Below are 19,207 nucleotides of genomic sequence, written 5' to 3'. Positions count from 1 at the left end.
GGTTAAAATACGAATTACATTTACAAGAGTATAAAGGTCAACTTCCATCCATCCATCCATTGTTTCTACCGCTTGTCCCTTATGGAGTCACGGGGGTGCTGGAGCCTTTATTACGAAGGTTTTTTTAAAAAAATACTGAATTCATGCATCCGAATTGTTTGCGTTTAAATTTTTCATTTCATTTTTTTTATTTATCTCCTTCATTGATGTGCATCTTTGATCGATAAACAATTAAACCTCAGCAACTAAACACACGTTGACACACCAATGCCTGAGGAGCAGGATGAAGAAAAATCTTATATTTTCCTGCCCCCTTCAACATAATACATAGTCTGGATATCATACAAACCAAACAAATACAGTATATCCAAATATAATGAAAACAAACAAAAAAACACAACAAGTGCAAAACTTCATGAAGTACAAACCGAACAAAAAAAGTAAATACACCTCACGGGATGATACAAAACAAATACAAAACCAGACAAAAAAAACAAGTAAATTAATAAATATTAAGCAAAATGTCTGTCCATATGATCTTATTGTTCTGTCTTTATATATATTTTTCAATTGGAATATATTTTTACAGTCTTTTATCTCATTGTAAAGAGAATTCCATAACCCCCACTGATACATTATTCACAGTACAGACAAATTTCAATGACAAAAAATGTGGTTTGTTAAAATACAGTGTTTGAAAATTCAGTATTTTAAAAAATGAAGTGCAAAAAAAAAAAAATAATAAATCAGTGCAGAAATATTTTTTGTCTCAAAAACCACCTGATCGACTGAGTCTGCCGGAAGGATGGTTTCGGGTTTTAATCGACCCGGAGAGAGTCATGAGTTTTGAAGTAACGAATATTTCTGCACTGAATTTTAAACATTTAAATTTTTCAACAAACCGAATTTTTAAATACAAATTTTGCTCACTAATTTGTATTGAATGAAATTGTGTCTTAATGGATAACCGAACTGTTTTGTTAGTTTTACGTATTTTTAAAGAAATTCAACGGATAGCCGAGATCGGCTCCAGCACCCCCCACGACCCCGAACGGGACAAGCAGTAGAAATGGATGGATGGATGGATGGATGGATGGATGGATGGATGGATGGATGGATGGATGGATGAATGAATGGATGGATGGATGGATGGATGGATGGATGGATGGATGGATGGATGGATGGATGGATGGATGAATGGATGGATGGATGGATGGATGGATGGATGGATGAATGGATGGATGGATGGATGGATGGATGGATGGATGAATGGATGGATGGATGGATGGATGAATGGATGGATGGATGGATGGATGAATGGATGGATGGATGGATGGATGGATGGATGGATGGATGGGTTACTACAGTTACTTCCGTTTTCTTTTGTGTTTCGAAAGTTACAGAAACACTGCCCTATGGTTAAGATAAACAATTACAGTTACAGTCCAACCCGGATAATGAATAACAAGTCTCAATTAATAAACAGTTTTTGTTAGTTCTACGTATTTTTAAAGAAATTCAACGGATATGAACCTATTTGCGAGAAATGGTTACTACTAGTTACTTCCGTTTTCTTTTATGTTTCGGAATGTTAAATAAACACTGCCCTCATGTGGTTAAAATAAGAATTACAGTTACAAGTGAAAGCATGTGTTGGTGAAATAATGGTGAAGATGGAGTACTTTTTATTAGAGATGTCCGATAATATCGGCCGATAAATGCGTTAAAATATCGGAAATTATTGGTATCGTTTTTTATTATCGGTATCGGTTATTTTTATTTTTATTTGATCTTTTTATTAAATCAACATAAAAAACACAAGATACACTTACAATTAGTGCACCAACCCAAAAAACCTCCCTCCCCCATTTACACCCATTTACACTCATTCACACTTATTCACACAAAAGGGTTGTTTCTTTCTGTTATTAATATTCTGGTTCCTACATTATATATCAATATATATCAATAGTCTGCAAGGGATACAGTCTGTAAGCACACATGATTGTGCGTGCTGCTGGTCCACTAATAGTACTAACTTTTAACAGTTAATTTTACTCATTTTCATTAATTACTAGTTTCTATGTAAGTGTTTTTATATTGTTTTACTTTCTTTTTTATTCAAGAAAATGTTTTTAATTTATTTATCTTATTTTATTTTATTAATTTTTTAATAAAGTACCTTATCTTCACCATACCTGGTTGTCCAAATTAGGCATAATAATGTGTTAATTCCACGACTGTATATATCGGCATCGGTTGATATCGGTATCGGTAATTAAAGAGTTCGACAATATCGGTATATCGGATATCGGCAAAAAGCCATTATCGGACATCCCTACTTTTTATTTTTTTTAAGTATAGTAATAATGTCTAATTATGTCACATTTGACAATGAAGGTATACTCTATACAAGAAAACAAACGGATTGTGATTTATATGGCTTTTAATAATTTAAAACACAGCAAAGTTAAAAATAAATATATCAATTAATCAGTGAAACAGGTTTTATTTATACGGTCCTATTTTCACACTTTATAGATGAACCAACTGGACGACAGCAGCACCCGATATGACCCACACTTCGGTCAGGTGTTGTGCAAAAGGCTCCTCTTTGCAGGGATGACGAAAACAGGGTTGGGTTTAGAAATCGGGCCCATCCTTCTTCAGCTTGGAGTAGTCCATATTTACTGTGAAAAACTGCACACACAAAACACAGAAGTAGGTGACATGAACTTTAAAGCGACTTATCTTCTAAAGTAAAATGTCTGTGTGGCTTAAATTAAGGAGGCATTTAGCCCAATATGCAGAAATGTCCATACTTTGTATTGGTCAGTGGGCTCCATCTTGTTCCAAGGCTCAGGGTTGTTCTTACGGTCCCAACTAGACACAAAGACATGGTTATCACAAAAACACACTTACATAATACATCACAGCAACTTACCAGACGTCAGGATTCCTCAGGGCCAGTCGGCCAAGGTACATCATGCTCATGGTCGCCCCGCCACCAATGAAGATGAACAGGGGGATCAGCTGTTTGCAGGAACAAGGGGCCCATAATAAAATGTACAGTGTTATTGAAATGCTATTGTGGGGGAAAAAAACGACCAAAACAACATTAAATACTTTATGCAGTTCAAATGGATGTGAAAACAAAATAACTAAAGCCGTACCATGACAGATTGTTGTTGTATTAAACCGTATGTTTTAAAAGAAAACAATAGATCAGATGACTAATACATGGGAGAATAGATGTATAATGTGTTTTTTTCAATGGCCTTTCTGTGAAAATGGCGTCCCTTTCAGTACACTGTAGTATAGAGGTGTTTACCTTGAGAATAAGCCGCACTTACTGTACACTACATAAATGGTGGTGCACCATGCTTTAGACATTTGAATCTTTTCTTTAAAAAAAAAAAACGTTATATGAATATGGAGGCATAAATAAATATGCATACCTGTCGTGGAATGCAGAGGCCTATATGACATAATGTCTTATTTTATTGAAATCAAAAGCTATTATTAATGGTTGTCCTTAAATAGCTGTAACAGTATACACATGATCGTTAATAAAGGTGAATTAAGTGTCAGTATGATTAACAACGGCTTTGTATTGAAAAGAGCACTTGTCCTCTAACCGCTGCAACGAGACGCATTTCAATGTCACCGGGTCATTTTAGAAATCATATCTCGAAAATGAAAACACAGCCGATGTTTCAAACTCACAGCTGGATGATTCTTGAGCTGTTTGGCGACGGTCCCCAGCATAGTCATGGTGGCTATGAGGATTAGAAAAGCCAAATTGTAGGTGGGTTCGGCTCTGCTCCAACTGCGCTGCTCTGTGGTTTCCGACAGGTCGGAAGGACCCCTGAAGTACACACGCCACCGCCTCCTGTGCGGTCAGCCAATCAGCACGCAGCGCGACCACAACGGCCGCTGACAGCGCTTTAAAAGGAAAGTGCTTTATTCATGTTTAGTTTCGAAGGTTAGTTTGTCTTTTTGTGTGTGATCAAAACAAGAAAAGTATGTGGTTACGATGACTCTTTCGTGCGTATGACGTAACTGCGCACGTCTGGCTTTGTGACCATACATGGATGCCGGCACGAAACGCACTCGTGTGGAAATAAACAGTTTGGGATTAGTCATCAAAACTGTGATGAATCTAATTGTTTAGTGAGACACATTTTGGATAAAGAAGCAAATAAGCAATTATTCTAAATAAAGCTAACGTTACATTGCCATTTCCTGTTTCCATCAAAGACCTCCATAGGCATCCAATCATATCAGAAGTCATCACTATGCTATTCAGCCACTAGGGGGCATTGTTGTTCAGCAGTTGCTGGATATGAAATAAAACCATTTTTTCTTTTGATTGTTACACACACACACTAGGTGTGGTGAAATTATCCTCTGCATTTGACCCCCCCCCCCCCCTCATGGGAGACGAGGGGAGCAGTGAGCAGCAGCGGTAGCCACGCCCGGCAATCATTTTTGGGGATTTAACCCCCAATTCCAACCCTTGATGCTGAGTGCCAAGCAGGGTCCCATTTTTATAGTCTTTGGTATGACTCGGCCGGGCTTTGAACTCCTAAGAGTGATTGAGACACAACAAGCAGTTTCATTCTATTTTAAATGATCTTCAAAGCCAAACAGGACATAAAAGTCCTTACGTTTTGGAAGGGCATAAACATTTGGCTCATTTTATTTATTTTTTTGCTCAAATTTCAGTCCTAAACAAAACTATAAAGAATATAAGACGTTTTCTTTACAGTTTTACTGTTGTAAAGGCCTTTTGATTACATAATGTCACAGGTTTAGATTAGAAAAATAATTCATGTTATTCAAATATATATTACATCATATTTGTTTGAAATGTTTTCAAAATAACATTTCACAAAACATTACATGTTTAGTATTTTTGTTGAGGGCTGAATTTGATTAAGAAATGTGTGCAAAAAAAAAAAAAAAGAGTGAAAAAAAAAAAGCAAAATATTTTATGCTCTTTGAAAATGAACTATATTGCCAAAAGTATTTGGCCACCTGCCTTGACTCACTTGAAGTGCCATCCCATTCCTAACCCATAAATATGTCAGTCCACCTTTTGCAGCTATTACAGCTTCAACTCTTCTGGGAAGGCTGTCCACAAGGTTGCGGAGTGTGTTTATTTTGGAATTTTCGACCATTCTTCCAAAAGCGCATTGGTGAGGTCACACACTGATGTTGGTGGAGAAGGCCTGGTTCTCAGTCTCCGTTCTAATTCATCCCAAAGGTGTTCTATCTGGGTTCAGGTCAGGACTCTGTGCAGGCCAGTCAAGTTCATCCACACCAGACTCTGTCATCCATGTTTTTATGGACCTTGCTTTGCGCACTGGTGCACAGTCATGTTGGAAGAAGAAGGGGCCCGCTCCAAACTGTTCCCACAAGGTTGGGAGCATGGAATTGTCCAAAATGTTTTGGTATCCCGGAGCATTCAAAGTTCCTTTCACTGGAACAAAGGGGCCAAGCCCAACTCCTGGAAAAACAACCCCACACCATAATTCCTCCTCCACCAAATTTCACACTCATGTACCGTTCTCCTGGCAACCTCTAAACCCAGACTCGTCCATCAGAATGTCAGAAGGAAAAGCGTGATTCGTCACTACAGAGAAGGCGTCTCCACTGCTCTAGAGTCCAGGGACGACGTGCTTTACACCACTGCATCCCACGCTTTGCATTGGACTTGGGTGATGTATGGCTTAGATGCAGCTGATCGGCCATGGAAACTCATTCCATGAAGCTCTCTGCGTACTGTACGTGGGCTAATTGGAAGGTCACATGAAGTTTTCCGCTATGTAGCAACTGACTGCAGAAAGTGGGCGACCTCTTTGCACTCTGCGCTTCAGCATCCGCTGACCCCTCTGTCAGTTTACGTGGCCTACCACTTGGTGGCTGAGTTGCTGTTGTTCCCAAACTCGTCCATTTTCTTATAATAAAGCCGACAGTTGACTTTGGAATATTAGGAGCGAGGAAATTTCACGACTGGATTTGTTGCACAGGTGGCATCCTAGGACTGATCCGCGCTGGAAATCACTGAGCTCCTGAGAGCGGTCCATTCTTTCACAAATGTTTGTAGAAACAGTCTCCATGCCTAAGTGCTTGATTTTATACATCTGTGCCAAGTGATCAGGACACCTGATTCTGATCATTTGGATGGGTGATCAAATACTTTTGGCAGTATAGTGTATGTCCGGTTTGGCTTTGGGGTATTGTTGAATAACCGCCAGTGTTTTGTAACAGACATTAACATTTAAAAATGAAAACATGCACCTGGGGATAAGTTGATTGGCAACACTAAATTGGCCCTAGTGTGTGAATGTTGTCTGTCTATCTGTGTTGGCCCTGCGACAAGGTGGCGACTTGTCCAGTGTGGACCCCGCCTTCCACCCGTGTGCAGCTGGGATAGGCCCCGGCACCCCCAACGACCCCGAAAGGGACAAGCGGTAGAAAAATGGATGGAACATGATAAAACCATCTTAGGAAACAGAATGCATAACAACAACAAAAAGATGTGCAAAACACAGCAAAAATTCATGAAAGTACAAACGTCAGTTTTTGTCACCTGAGGGTTAAATTGTGTAGGGTGCAAACAATGTGGCACAATATTTGTCAGAATTATTTTCATGTATCCAATGCCAATACAAATATTTTATTCATCAGATTTTCTAGTATTAAGTAGAAAAATGTTTTAAAACAGTTTATAGCTCTATTTTTATGTAATATTTTTCAGATACGCTAACATTAGACATGGAAAAAAAAACAGTAAAAGGTCATTTGAAATTGAAACTTTTTTGGTTTTTGCGTTTTGTCATTTTTTCACTCATGAATGATGCTGCAAGCGGCACCTTGTTGTACGGGTTTCACATATCTATTTTTGCAATTTTATGCATTTGTCGCATTGTCCCTCATACCAGTGTTTTCAACCTTTTTTGAGCCGAGGTACATTTTTTTCATTGAAAAAATCTGGAGGCACACCACCAGCAGAAAACAACAAGAAATGAAACTCAGCAGCAGATATTGACAGTAAAAAGTTGTTGCCACAATTGTTAGATATGACTTTAAACCATAACCCGAATCAACTTTAAACTCCTTCTATTTGTTTTTAAATGTCTAAACAACCTCGCGCCAACATATCTCTCCGACCTCCTTCAGCCTTACTGCCCCACCCGATCCCTAAGATCAGCCGATCAGCTGCTACTACAAGGCTGAAGCTCAGAGGTGACAGAGCTTTCGCCACTGCTGCTCCCACGCTCTGGAATGACCTACCTCTGAGTGTTAGACAAGCCTCCTCTCTTCCTGTTTTTAAATCTCTCTTAAAAACATACTTTTATTCCATGGCTTTTAACACTGAGTGATATCCATCCTGCAATGGCGCCCCATAATACACCTGCTGTGAACCTGTTTTTATGTTCTATTTATTTTACTTATTTATTTTTTATCGTGCTCTGTTTGTGTTGTGTTGTGTTTGCTCGGTTCTCGTATTATCTTTTAACCTTCCCATTGTACAGCACTTTGGTAAATTTTAAATGTGCTTTATAAATAAAGTTGATTTGATTTGATTTGATAACCAACCTTGCATCACTATAGCTCTTGTCTCAAAGTAGGTGTACTGTCACGACCTGTCACATCACACCGTGACTTATTTTGAGTTTTTTTTGCTGTTTTCCTGTGTGTAGTGTTTTAGTTCTTGTCTTGCGCTCCTATTTTGGTGGCTTTTCCTGTTTTGTTAGTGTTTTCCTGTAGCAGTTTCTTGTCTTCCTTAAACACTATTCCCCGCATCTACTTTGTTTTAGCAATCAAGATTATTTAAGTTGTTGCTATCCTTCTTTGTGGGGACATTGTTGATTGTCATGCTTCACAGTAAGTCTTTGCTGTCGTCCAGCATTCTGTTTTTGTTAACTGTGTAGCCAGTTAGGTTTTAGTTACATTCTGCATTGCCTTCCCTAAGCTTCAATGCCACTTGCGTTTTGTTTATTTTTCGTTTAAGCATTAGATACCTTTTCACCTGCATGCTGCCTCCCGCTGTGGCCTGCATACTGTGATCATGACAAACCATGTTCCCGACATCTACAAAGCAATTAACTAGCTGCTGCCACCTGCTGATATGGAAGAGTATAACATGGTTACTCTGCCAAACTCTGACAGCACCGACACTCAACAACCGCACATTATTTGAAAAATATAATTACTGGTTTGCAAAAAATATTTTTACCCCATCCATCCATTTTCTATTGCTTGTCCCTTTCGGGGTGTCAGGGGGTGCTGGAACCTATCTCAGTACCCCAAATAGGTGAAATTAAATAATCTCCCACGGCACAGTGGTTGAAAAACACTGCCTTATACAACTGCATTTTTGGGTTTCAATCAATACAAAATATGCTCAAATAAAAGTAAAAAGCAGGACCAAAAAAAAGGAATGTTATGCAATAATATCAAAACTGGAGCCATATAATGAATATTATATCACAAAAGTAGCTTTTTTGTGGAAATATGTCAGTTTACACACATCCAAATAAAGACTTAACAGCAGAAGCAGAGAACTGACATGTTTCAGCGTTTAATAAAGGGACAAAAACCGCACACGTGGTCCAGGGTGTATTTATGTAGACAAAACAGTACCTGAGATAGAAACCCCCACCCCTCCCTTCTCCCCCAGCATCCACAAATCATTGGAATGGAACATTTCACCAGGATTCTACATCTAGAAAAAAGTCAGACTACTTTAATTTTCCAGGAAAGGAAGACTCGTATAAAAACCCTTTCCTTGAAGTGCATACAAATCTACCTGATACAAGATTTCATGTAACACCTGTCTTGATTATGTGAACACAAAAACTAAAACAGGTTTTTTTCTCCTTTTTTTTTTAGCTTATTTTGCAGGTTATTTGAGGATTCACACAACTACTATTTAAGAAGAAGTACAAAAAGTGGGGGGGAAAAATGAATCCATTTGTGCAAACGTGTCTACCAGAAATAAAAGAGGAGAACGTGACAATTCTACACTACTAAAACTGGCTTGTCAAGGGTGTCCAAACTTTTCCCGCCCATACTTAATAAGCCAAGTGTTTGGGGGCTATTTTAATGTTTTTAATTTAGTTAACAGGTAGGAACCCAACACAAGTAGCTAAAAAAACAACAACCAGACGTGATAAAGCGTACTATTAGTAGCGTTATTAATATCACCAATTGAACTATTGCGCTCTTTTTTTCAGCATTTTTCTTGTTTAATTGTATTTTTCAAAGAGGCCAATAAAAAGAAAGTAGCCCCAGGGCTTCACTTTGGACGCTCTGGGATAGGCAGTCAACTTCCAACGAAATCAGACAAACTTGTTACTACGTCCATCAACGTGTGCACTTGTCCTTTTTGTCTTTGAACACAAACGGTTTATGGCAGGGAAGCTGTCAGCGATGACGCTACCCACTAAAACCCTTCAGTCGGACATCATTAAACAGCACATGACTGATTTGTCGAGCTTCGTACACCGACGGTGCGAGGTGAATACAAACATTTAAATAACCTAAATCTTAGCTTTCACACTTGGTCTAAAGACAGTCTTTGGATCACACAACATACAAAAAACCCTTTGGATTGATTATTTTCATTATTATGATTTTTTTTTTTTTTTTTAATAAACATTTCCGATAGAAAAAGAAGGCTTTTCTAAATCAAAGCAACACTAGTAACACAACTCACAGAGAATGAAGTATTAGGAGTCGCCACGCACGAAACCCTCGCCAGAAACGGCAGCAAAAGGGTCCACCTTGTTGCTGGCACGTGATCCACCCTGGCTGGAGACGGCCAGGCTACAGAACAGCAGGTCCATGGAGGGGAGTAAAGGGTTTAGGAGGCTGACGGGGCAGAAGGCGGAGCCCCCATGGGGGGTAAAGTTGACCTTGTTGGGGTCTGGGCAGGAGGAGACCGCTACCACTGGCTTGGGCTGGTTGCAAGTGCTGAAAAGGAGCAGAAAAAAACATTATCTTTATGTTAAATAATGCCATGGGTAGAAATAAATGTCATTTTATTAGTACTAAGAACATTTTAGATTAGTGCTTCTTGGGCAACTTGCTAAATCTTTTTTTGCAAGAATTTAATTGCAAACATATAACTTGTAATTTTTTAATTTTTTGGAGTATCATGTTTTTCAGACCATGAGGCGCACTTAAAATATTTTTATTTGCGCCTTATATATGTACCGTATTTTGCGGACTATAAGACGCACTGCAGATGAACGGTCTATTTTTGATCCTTTTTTGCATATATAAGGCGCACCGGATTATAGGGCGCATTAAAAGGAGTAATATTATTATCATTTTTTTTCTAAATGTAAAACACTTCCTTGTGGTCTACATAACTTGTAATGGTGGTTCTTTGGTCAAAATGTTGCAAAGGTTATGTTTTACAAATGATCTTCGCTTCCGGATGCGCCGTTTTGTGGGCGGTCTTATTTACGTGGCTCACCTTCGACAGCGTCTTCTCCCCGTCATCTTTGTTGTAGCGGTGTAGCGTGCAAGGACGGGGGTGGAAGAAGTGTCAAAAGATGGAGCTAACTGTTTTAATGACATTCAGACTTTACTTCAATCAATAACGGAGCAGCATCTCCTCTTCCGAAAACAACTACACCGGAAATGTGTCCCGTGAAAAAGCGTCTGACCGGAACTCTCTAATAACTAAAGTTCCTAGGGTGAATAATGTAAACTCACTACACCGGTATGTTTTAACGCTTTCATGGCAAGTTTACTGACATGTATAAGTAAGAACTTTACACTACTTTATATTAGAAATGGCAACAGCGGAAGATGAATGTCCCATAACAAGAAAGTAAGAGAAAAAGAAGAAGTTTATCGACTATGGTGTCGACACAGACTACAAAGGCAGACGTGCGCAATTTTTCAGGATTTATGCAGATCCAAAATACATATCAGCAGGTAGCAGAAGGTAGGAAAAGTTGCTTTTGCATAATATTGTAGAACAAAACACCAGATAATATGGCTTAACTTATACACACACCATAATAATACTCATATGTTGAAGCACATCAAACGGTGCAGCCTACACTTATCTCTTATGTTTGACTGCCATCTACTGGTCACACCATGTACCAAATAAAATTGCTTCGAGGTGGGTAAGCTCAACCAAACGTATTCCTTACATTAGGCCCACCGGGTTATAAGGCGCACTGTCGAGTTTTGAGAAAAAAAAAGATTTTAAGTGCGCCTTATAGCTCGGAAAATACGGTATTCATTCTGGTTGTGGTACATGGTGTACTGTTAAGTGTGACCAGTAGATGGCAGTCACCCATAAGAGGTAGGTGTGTACTGTAGGTTGATGCCTGTTCAATAAAAATGACGCTAGCAAGTACGGGTAAAAAAGCAAGACCAAAACTTTGATGTTTCATTGAGAATATAGAACATTACACACAGGGCTCAAAAATCTGTCAAAATATTTTAGTACTACAAAGCTGCACCGCTTGATGGGTTGTCGGAGCATTACGGCCAGGGCTGCAAGTAACGATTATTTTGATAATCCATTAGTCAAAGATTATCTTAACGATTAGTCGACTCATACTGTATAATAAAGCGTACACATATTTAATGGCTCTTGTTTTTCCATCGACTTCTAAATGCAGCTTAGGATATTTTAGGCATGTGCTTACCAACAACAAAGATGACAATTCATTCATACATTTTTATTCATACTGTAACTGTGCTGCTCATTCAGCTGTTACAAAAAATCAAAATGATTATTAAAATGTAGTCCATTTAAAAGAAAGGAAAGACAAAGTACTAAAAAACAATTAACCTTGTTTATGTATTGAAAAAAAACAGTTAAAATAGCAGCAATGAAAAATCTAACTTCCTCAAAAATAAATAAAGCATGTTGCGATGTTTAAAAAGCTGCACACTGGAATGTCCCTGACGTGGGATCTGAGCCGAGGATGTCGTTGTGGCTCGTGCAGCCCTTTGAGACATTTGTGATTAAGGGCTATAAAAGTAAACTTTGATTGATTGATGTTGACTATTGATTAACTCCAGGCAGTTTTAGCACTCTAATAGACTCGATGTGTAGAATTCTATTCATTCTTAAAATGTTGGCTAATTAATAGATTGTATGTGTAATCTTATGATACCTCCACATTGGTGCCTGTCTGTCTCACCCAGTTCGCGTTTGTTAAAGGGCCTTTTTTTTCTACCACATTTCAAATTGACGCTGCTTTTAAAACGTACTAGAATTGATGGACAAATTTTAGCTGGCTGACTTTGGCTAAAATAATAGTTAGTTATTTTTCATACAACTTGGTCTCACTCTTATTGAGGCTCTGTCTGCATCCTCCCTCCAAATGTCCAACATCATGCCTCAGCTTTAAATGCTCTCGTATCACAGATGTACTGCCATAAAAACAAGGTATGCTTTGCAAAATCAGCAAGGTATTCATGTTTTTAACAAGAATTAGAGGAAATATCCTCAAACTTTAACATGTTATCACTGGCGATGTTTTTGCGAGTGATCCACTTTCGCCCGGAAAAACAAGCGATGACGTCACGATTATTGTCGACAAATATAATTGTCTGGGACTAATTTTACTGTCGACTCATCATTGGAGCAACTAATTTACAGCTACCGACGTCAGACATACTGTGCTTCAACATAAAGGTATTATTATGGTGTGTGTGTGTGTGTGTGTGTGTGTGAGTGTGTATAAGGATTCCAAATCGGCACCCGAGGAGACATTATCTGGCGTTTTGTTTCGCCTTATTATGCAGAAAACAAATGTCCTTACCTATTGGTACCTGCTGTTGTGTATTTAGGATCTGCACAAGTCCCAAAAAAAAATCATAATATGACCTCTTTAATCAGGTGCGTATGAAAAAATACCTTTTAATCGACAGTGGGCCTTCCAATTCAGTGAAAATATGGTCATTTAAAATACTTCTTAATTGTTTTTAATTCGATATTTCAAACCTGACAAAATGTGAGAACTTTTTTAAACATCCCATATTCTTTATGAATATATATTTTTATTTTATACTAAAAAACATTTTTTGATATATATTTTAAGTTAAAGGGGGCTTAGTGAGTAAAACCAACTTTTCTGACCTATTGGTACTTGTTTTTGTGCATTTCTGATTTGCATAAGTCCCGAAAATTGGTAATCAAATCATGGAGGAATTGCAGAGATATTTACAAAACAATCTTGCCTTGCTTCATACTTCTTCCAAACAAATTGTTTGGAATTTTCCCCATTTTTGACGTATTTCCCATTGGAGACGTCAGCGGATATCTCCATATATGATAAAAGTTTTACCCGAAAAGCTTTGCGCAAGTTTGCCATTGTTGTCTGACCTGGTGGTCAGTTAGTTCCTTCTTTTACTCTATCCTCTTGCTGTGGGGGAGACTGGCTCGTACATGCACATGCATCCTCCACTGTTACAATTTCTAACACAAAGCAGCGTATAGTTCTAAGTTATATAAATCAGTAGGGACGTATATAGAGTAGTGGTATTTTTAGGTACCGGTTCTTAATTGGGTCGGTCCAAGCGGACCGTAAAACTTCTGGGCTTTATCCAGCTGACCGTCGTTTATGACACGCGCGCACTGAAATATTCATTCAGGCACCTCAGTAAAGCATAAAAAAAGACATGGCGGAACAGCCAATCGGAGTCGCCCCACTTCTGGGTTTGCAGAAGTAAACAGAATCATAGATTTAATGTTTGCTAAAAACAGATTGTAAATGCAGAAAAACGCGAAAATTGTCGTAATGTGACTGAGATGCTGTCATGAGAGGAAAAGGGGAAATTGTGTTTACCGCGCACTTGACAAACACGCAACTCCATGCACCCTTCTGGGGCCATTTCTGTGCTTGCATCCAAGACACACGGCCACCTCAAACTACCAAACTAACTCCAAAATACAGAGCCAAACATTTCTCAAATTACTTCTACGCATTTCTTTTGCAAATATGACTACTAACTTGTCGCCATAAAGCTGTGTGAAAAACATGCTCGTACTGCAGCCAGTTGTGGACGTGACCACCGATTAAACGTCTTCATTGAACTTCTAATACTATAGTTGGACCACCAATGTTTAAATAAGTGATGCATCTTTCTTTTACTCTGAAACATCAAATCAAATCAAATCAACTTTATTTATAAAGCACATTTAAAATTGACCACAGGGGTAGCCAAAGTGCTGTACAATGGACAGGTTAAAAGATAACACGAGTACCGAGCAAACACAACACAACACAAACAGAACACGATAAAAAAAAAAAAAAAAATAGAATAAATAAAAACATAAAAACATAAAAACATAAAAACAGGATCACAGCAGGTGTATTATGGGGCGCCATTGCAGGATGGATATGACTCAGTGATAAAAGCCATGGAATAAAAGTATGTTTTTAAGAGAGATTTAAAAACAGGAAGAGAGGAGGCTTGTCTAATGCTCAGAGGTAGGTCGTTCCAGAGCTTGGGAGCAGCAACGGCGAAAGCTCTGTCACCTCTAAGCTTCAGCCTTGTGTCAGGGACCGTCAACAGCAGCTGATCGGCTGATCTTAAGGATCGGGTGGGGCAGTAAGGCTGAAGGAGGTCGGAGAGATAGGTTGGCGCGAGGTTGTTCAGACATTTAGAAACAAATAAAAGGAGTTTAAAATTGATTGGATAACGCACAGGGAGCCAGTGAAGGGACGCTAAAATAGGGGTGATGTGCTCACGTCTGCGGGTCTGTGTTAGCAGACGAGCAGCAGAGTTCTGCACGAGCTGCAGGCGGGCGAGGGAGGCCTGGCTAATGCCAACATACAGGGCATTGCAGTAGTCAAGACGAGTCGAGATAAAGGCGTGGATTAATTTCTCAAGATCATGTCCTGATAGAAGCGGTTTTACTTTCGCTATATTAGCATAATTGATAAAAGCTTTTTTGAACGACGCTCCTGATTTGTTTTTCGAATTTAAAATCTGAGTGGAACTTTACCCCCAGGTTTGTGACACAGTCGCTGAGATACGGGGTCAGAGTGCCGAGGTCAACGTTGGGGGAGGGAGAGCGACTTGGACCGAACAACATAACTTCTGTTTTGTCTTCATTCAGGAAGTTAGCTGAAAGTTACATGTACACTCAAATGTATTGGTACATTGCTATTGTGCTTTTTCTTATTTAATTTCCTTTTTTTTTTTAATTCACTTTGAATGTTGTTATAATGATATAATGAACTAATTCCTAGTTTATTAGTTTTTTAGTACAGATCCTATAAAACTGTCTGGTTACAAAAAAATAATTGTGATATTAATGGAAATCGAATGATTTTTTCCCCCACATCGCCGAGCCCTATAAGGATGTGATAATTGGCTTGGAGTAATCACAATTAAGGAAGCAACACCACACAAAAGTTTGTAACAACAATATTTCCTCCTCAAAAGACTCTCAAAGTCCAGTGTTTAGCGATCCATTAATCCACAGGCCAGTATTAATCCATTCAAATAAGCAACAAATGTAATATATTATAATAATCCATTAAATTGCTCAAAGGCTAGACAGCATCCGCTGTAGGGTCTCTAGTCGCTGTCGGACGTCACTCCATTGCGCCGTGTTTGTGTGGCATCAAAACACATCTTGCTTAACGGCACACCCACCTAATATGCTAATTGACTGTATTGATTTATTAGATATAATTTGATACAATATGAATTAGGATAGGATGTACAGTACCCTGTACAAGGTCCGTGCTCTGCCTACATAAATATTATTTCCATCTGAGAAACACAGTGATGACTCGGTGTGGTCTTCACAAGATGTTGACATAACTTTATTACATTGCAAACACAGTTGACTTGTTTAAGAATTAAAAAGCTGGTGTTGATAAAACACTTCTCTACTGTGAGATGTCTTGTGTCAATGAAAAGTGTACTAAAAATGCATTTTGAAAATCTTTATTTACACCAATTACATATAGTACCGATAAGGAATATCGATAAGGGTATCATATCGATAAAATCTTAACGCTATACATCCCTATCTGTCAGTAAACTTGATATGGAAGCGCTCAAAATCGACGGGAAGAAGACGCAGTCGATATGGAGGCGGGTGTTTAAATTTTTATTAACACACATGTTAAAAATGCAATTTCAATGTTGATGATGTCCATTTATTACAAAAAAGATTAAGGTTAAAGCAACAGAAAAAATGGTGTTGTTTCAACTGTTTTCCCTAAAATATGCATTGAGGGTATGAAGTGTGTTTTATCGGATTATTCGATTAATCGACAAAAAATTACTCAATTATGAAATACGATGCAGCCCTAATTTACATTTAAGTGATGTGTGCATTTCCCATCCAAGCAAATAGGGGGCAGTATTTTCAATCTTATTAGGTTACTTTCTAATGAAATAAATAGGTCGACACTTACTCTTTATCATACCTGTTCTCCTCCCAGACTCGGATCTTTTCGCAGCCCTCGGGGGGTTCTCTCTGGAAGCAGCAGCTCTTGTTGGGGCCTGGCGAGGAGGAGATGAGCAGAGGCAACGAGAGGTCGGCCTCACTCAGGCATGAAACCGGAGACAGGAGATCCAAGCCTGATGTTAAAAAATAAAATTAAAAAAAGACACGATGCCACAACGTAGTTTGAGTTCATCACAAGATGGCAGTTAGTTTTGCCCCGTACCTTGATGCACGTTCACAGGGGCGTCCTCGGATGTGGAGCATGGGGAGGATGAGGAGGACGAAGACGGCGAGGGAGGCGACACGGAGGCCGGGTCGCTCTGAGATCCGCTGCTGCAGCTCTGAGGCGGCACGGGAGCACGGTGTCCATCTGGAACCTCCAGGAACTGTAAAGATAGATAGATAGATAGATAGACAGTACTTTATTGATTCCTTCAGGAAAATAAAAATGTTATTAAAAAGACAGGAAGTCAGGGACTGGCATCGCCTACTGAATGCGGGTCGATGAACACGGCGTTACCTGGTGCTGCTGGTGCGCCGGCTGGCAGATGAACATGCCCTCCAGCTCCTGGTTGAGGCCTTCCACGCTGCAGCGCAGGCGAGGGACCAGCGTAGACAAGGGAGCCAGCGGGATGGGAATGGGCTGAGTCTGGTGACACAAACATGTTTAGGATTAGAAGTGAAGTGAAGTGAATTATATTTATATAGCGCTTTTCTCTAGTGACTCAAAGCGCTTTACATAGTGAAACACAATATCTAAGTTACATTTAAAGCAGTGTGGGTGGCACTGGGAGCAGGTGGGTAAAGTGTCTTGCCCAAGGACACAACAGCAGTGACTAGGATGGCGGATCGAACCTGCAACCCTCAAGTTGCTGACACGGCCGCTCTACCAACCGAGCTATACCGCCCCATAGCATGGGGTATATATAATGTGTTCCCATTATAGAGAAATCTTCAAACGGGCGCCATTTTAAAGGACCTCGAATGTGTGTTTATTGCACTGGGCGTGCTTCTGAAGCAAATTCCATGGCGTGACAGGGCAGGAATTTCATAAAGAGCGCTTCACAAAGTTTGTTCTATTGAAAACGAAACATAATCATGTAACAGCTGTGCTGGAAAGCAGAAGCCGCGTGATTGTTGTGTCCTTTCTGTTGCTTCAGCGTTTGAGCACTTTCGTTTCCTGTACTGGGCTGCACCATTTCATCGCTCCGATGGTGTCAAACCTGACCACACACTCACCTCTTGAAACAAGATTATTTCTTCATATGCAACTTCCTGCTTATGACTTTGGTTTTACCATCAAAAGAAAACTTTTAGCCTCATTCTTATTCTGCAACAAAGTGGATACTCCATCCATCCATTTTCTACCGCTTATTCCCTTCGGGGGCGCTGGAGCCTATCTCAGCTACAATCGGGCTTCACACACTCACCTCTTGAAACAAGATTATTTCTTCATATGCAACTTCCTGCTTATGACTTTGGTTTTACCATCAAAAGAAAACTTTTAGCCTCATTCTTATTCTGCAGCAAAGTGGATACTCCATCCATCCATCCATTTTCTACCGCTTATTCCCTTCGGGGTTGCGGGGGGCGCTGGAGCATATCTCAGCTACAATCGGGCGGAACACTATGGAGCAATAATAGTTTATTAGAAGACAAGATTTATCCAAGTAGACACTGAGGGCAGCAAAAAAGTTTGACCAATGAGTATAATACTGCAGCCTCCATATATAAGGACATGTTTTTTTTGGTTTTTTTTACATTTTTCTACCTAATTATTAGTACCGTAAGCAATAAGTTTGACTGTGGAATAAAACACTTCCGCATCCCCAGCGAAATGCTTATTTGTAGAGATGTCCAATAATATCGGACGATAAATGCTTTAAAATGTAATATCGGAAATGATCGGTATCGGTTTCAAAAAGTAAAATTTATGACTTTTTAAAACGTCGCTGTACGGAGTGGTACACGGACGTAGGGAGAAGTACAGAGCGCCATAAACCTTAAAGGCACTGCCTTTGCGTGCCGGCCCAATCACATAATATCTATGGCTTTTCACACACACACAAGTGAATGCCAGCCATACTTGGTCAACAGCCATACAGGTCACACTGAGGGTGGCCGTATAAACAACTTTAACACTGTTACAAATGTGCGCCACACTGTGAACCTACACCAAACAAGAATGACAAACACATTTTGGGAGAACATCCGTACCGTAACACAACATAAACACAACAGAACAAATACCCAGAAACCTTGCAGCACTAACTCTTCCGGGACGCTACAATATAAACCCCCCGCCCACCTCAACCTTCTCATGCTCTCTCAGGGAGAGCATGTCCCAAATACCAAGCTGCTGTTTTGAGGGATGTTAAAAAAAAAAAAATGCACTTTGTGACTTCAATAATAAATATGGCAGTGCCATGTTGGCATTTTTTTTCCCATAAATTTAGTTGATTTATTTTGGAAAACCTTGTTACATTGTTTAATGCATCCAGCAGGGCATCACAACAAAATTAGGCATAATAATGTGTTAATGCCACGACTGTTTATATCGGTATCGGTTGATATCGGAATCGGTAATTTTAGAGTTGGACAATATTGGAATATCGGCAAAAAAGCCCTTCTCGGACATCTCTACTTATATGTCATTTCCAGCTCCTTATTAGGGGGCACATGTTATCCAAAGGAGACTGAAGGCAGCCAGAAATCTGACTATGAAATAAAATACTTCATTCA

At 39.3% G+C, this 19,207-nt stretch overlaps 2 protein-coding genes across 5 annotated transcripts in view; both read right to left on the bottom strand.

Moving 5' to 3' along the window:
* Nucleotides 1–2,428: 2,428 nt before the first annotated feature.
* ndufa4b (NDUFA4 mitochondrial complex associated b) lies at nt 2,429–3,995 on the bottom strand. The gene is made up of 4 exons (XM_061966225.1): nt 3,727–3,995; nt 2,945–3,033; nt 2,823–2,883; nt 2,429–2,700 (listed from the first exon to the last, which is right to left on the bottom strand). The coding sequence occupies exons 1-4, from the start codon at nt 3,772–3,774 to the stop codon at nt 2,644–2,646; spliced, it is 255 nt and encodes an 84-aa protein (XP_061822209.1). The 5' UTR covers nt 3,775–3,995; the 3' UTR covers nt 2,429–2,643.
* Nucleotides 3,996–8,773: 4,778 nt separating this feature from the next.
* LOC133611005 (protein FAM117A-like) overlaps nt 8,774–19,207 on the bottom strand; it is a 29,571-nt gene continuing 19,137 nt past the window's right edge. For 2 of the 4 annotated variants that reach the window (XM_061967833.1, XM_061967834.1), the window contains exons 5-8: nt 16,986–17,114; nt 16,689–16,851; nt 16,446–16,599; nt 8,774–9,987 (exon numbers count right to left, since the gene is read on the bottom strand). In XM_061967833.1, the coding sequence (XP_061823817.1) occupies nt 9,744–9,987; nt 16,446–16,599; nt 16,689–16,851; nt 16,986–17,114 (690 nt within the window). In that variant the 3' untranslated portion in view covers nt 8,774–9,743. Of the gene's footprint in view, nt 9,988–16,433; nt 16,600–16,688; nt 16,852–16,985; nt 17,115–19,207 lie in introns of all 4 variants that reach the window. The other 2 variants (XM_061967831.1, XM_061967832.1) reach the window with 1 other exon arrangement.

The sequence above is a fragment of the Nerophis lumbriciformis genome, linkage group LG11, assembly GCF_033978685.3.
Source record: "Nerophis lumbriciformis linkage group LG11, RoL_Nlum_v2.1, whole genome shotgun sequence".
Taxonomy (NCBI): domain Eukaryota; kingdom Metazoa; phylum Chordata; class Actinopteri; order Syngnathiformes; family Syngnathidae; genus Nerophis; species Nerophis lumbriciformis.
The sequence above is the reverse complement of the archived record's forward strand: the minus strand, read 5'-3'. Positions and strand labels throughout refer to the sequence as shown.

Coding starts and splice junctions, on each gene's coding strand:
- ndufa4b (XM_061966225.1), bottom strand. CDS start 3,774: ATGACTATGCTGGGGACCGTCGCCAAACAGCTCAAGAATCATCCAGCT. Junction 3,034..3,726: donor AGCTCAAGAATCATCCAGCT/GTGAGTTTGAAA, acceptor TCCTGCAAACAG/CTGATCCCCCTGTTCATCTT. Junction 2,701..2,822: donor AGCCCACTGACCAATACAAA/GTATGGACATTT, acceptor TTGTGTGTGCAG/TTTTTCACAGTAAATATGGA.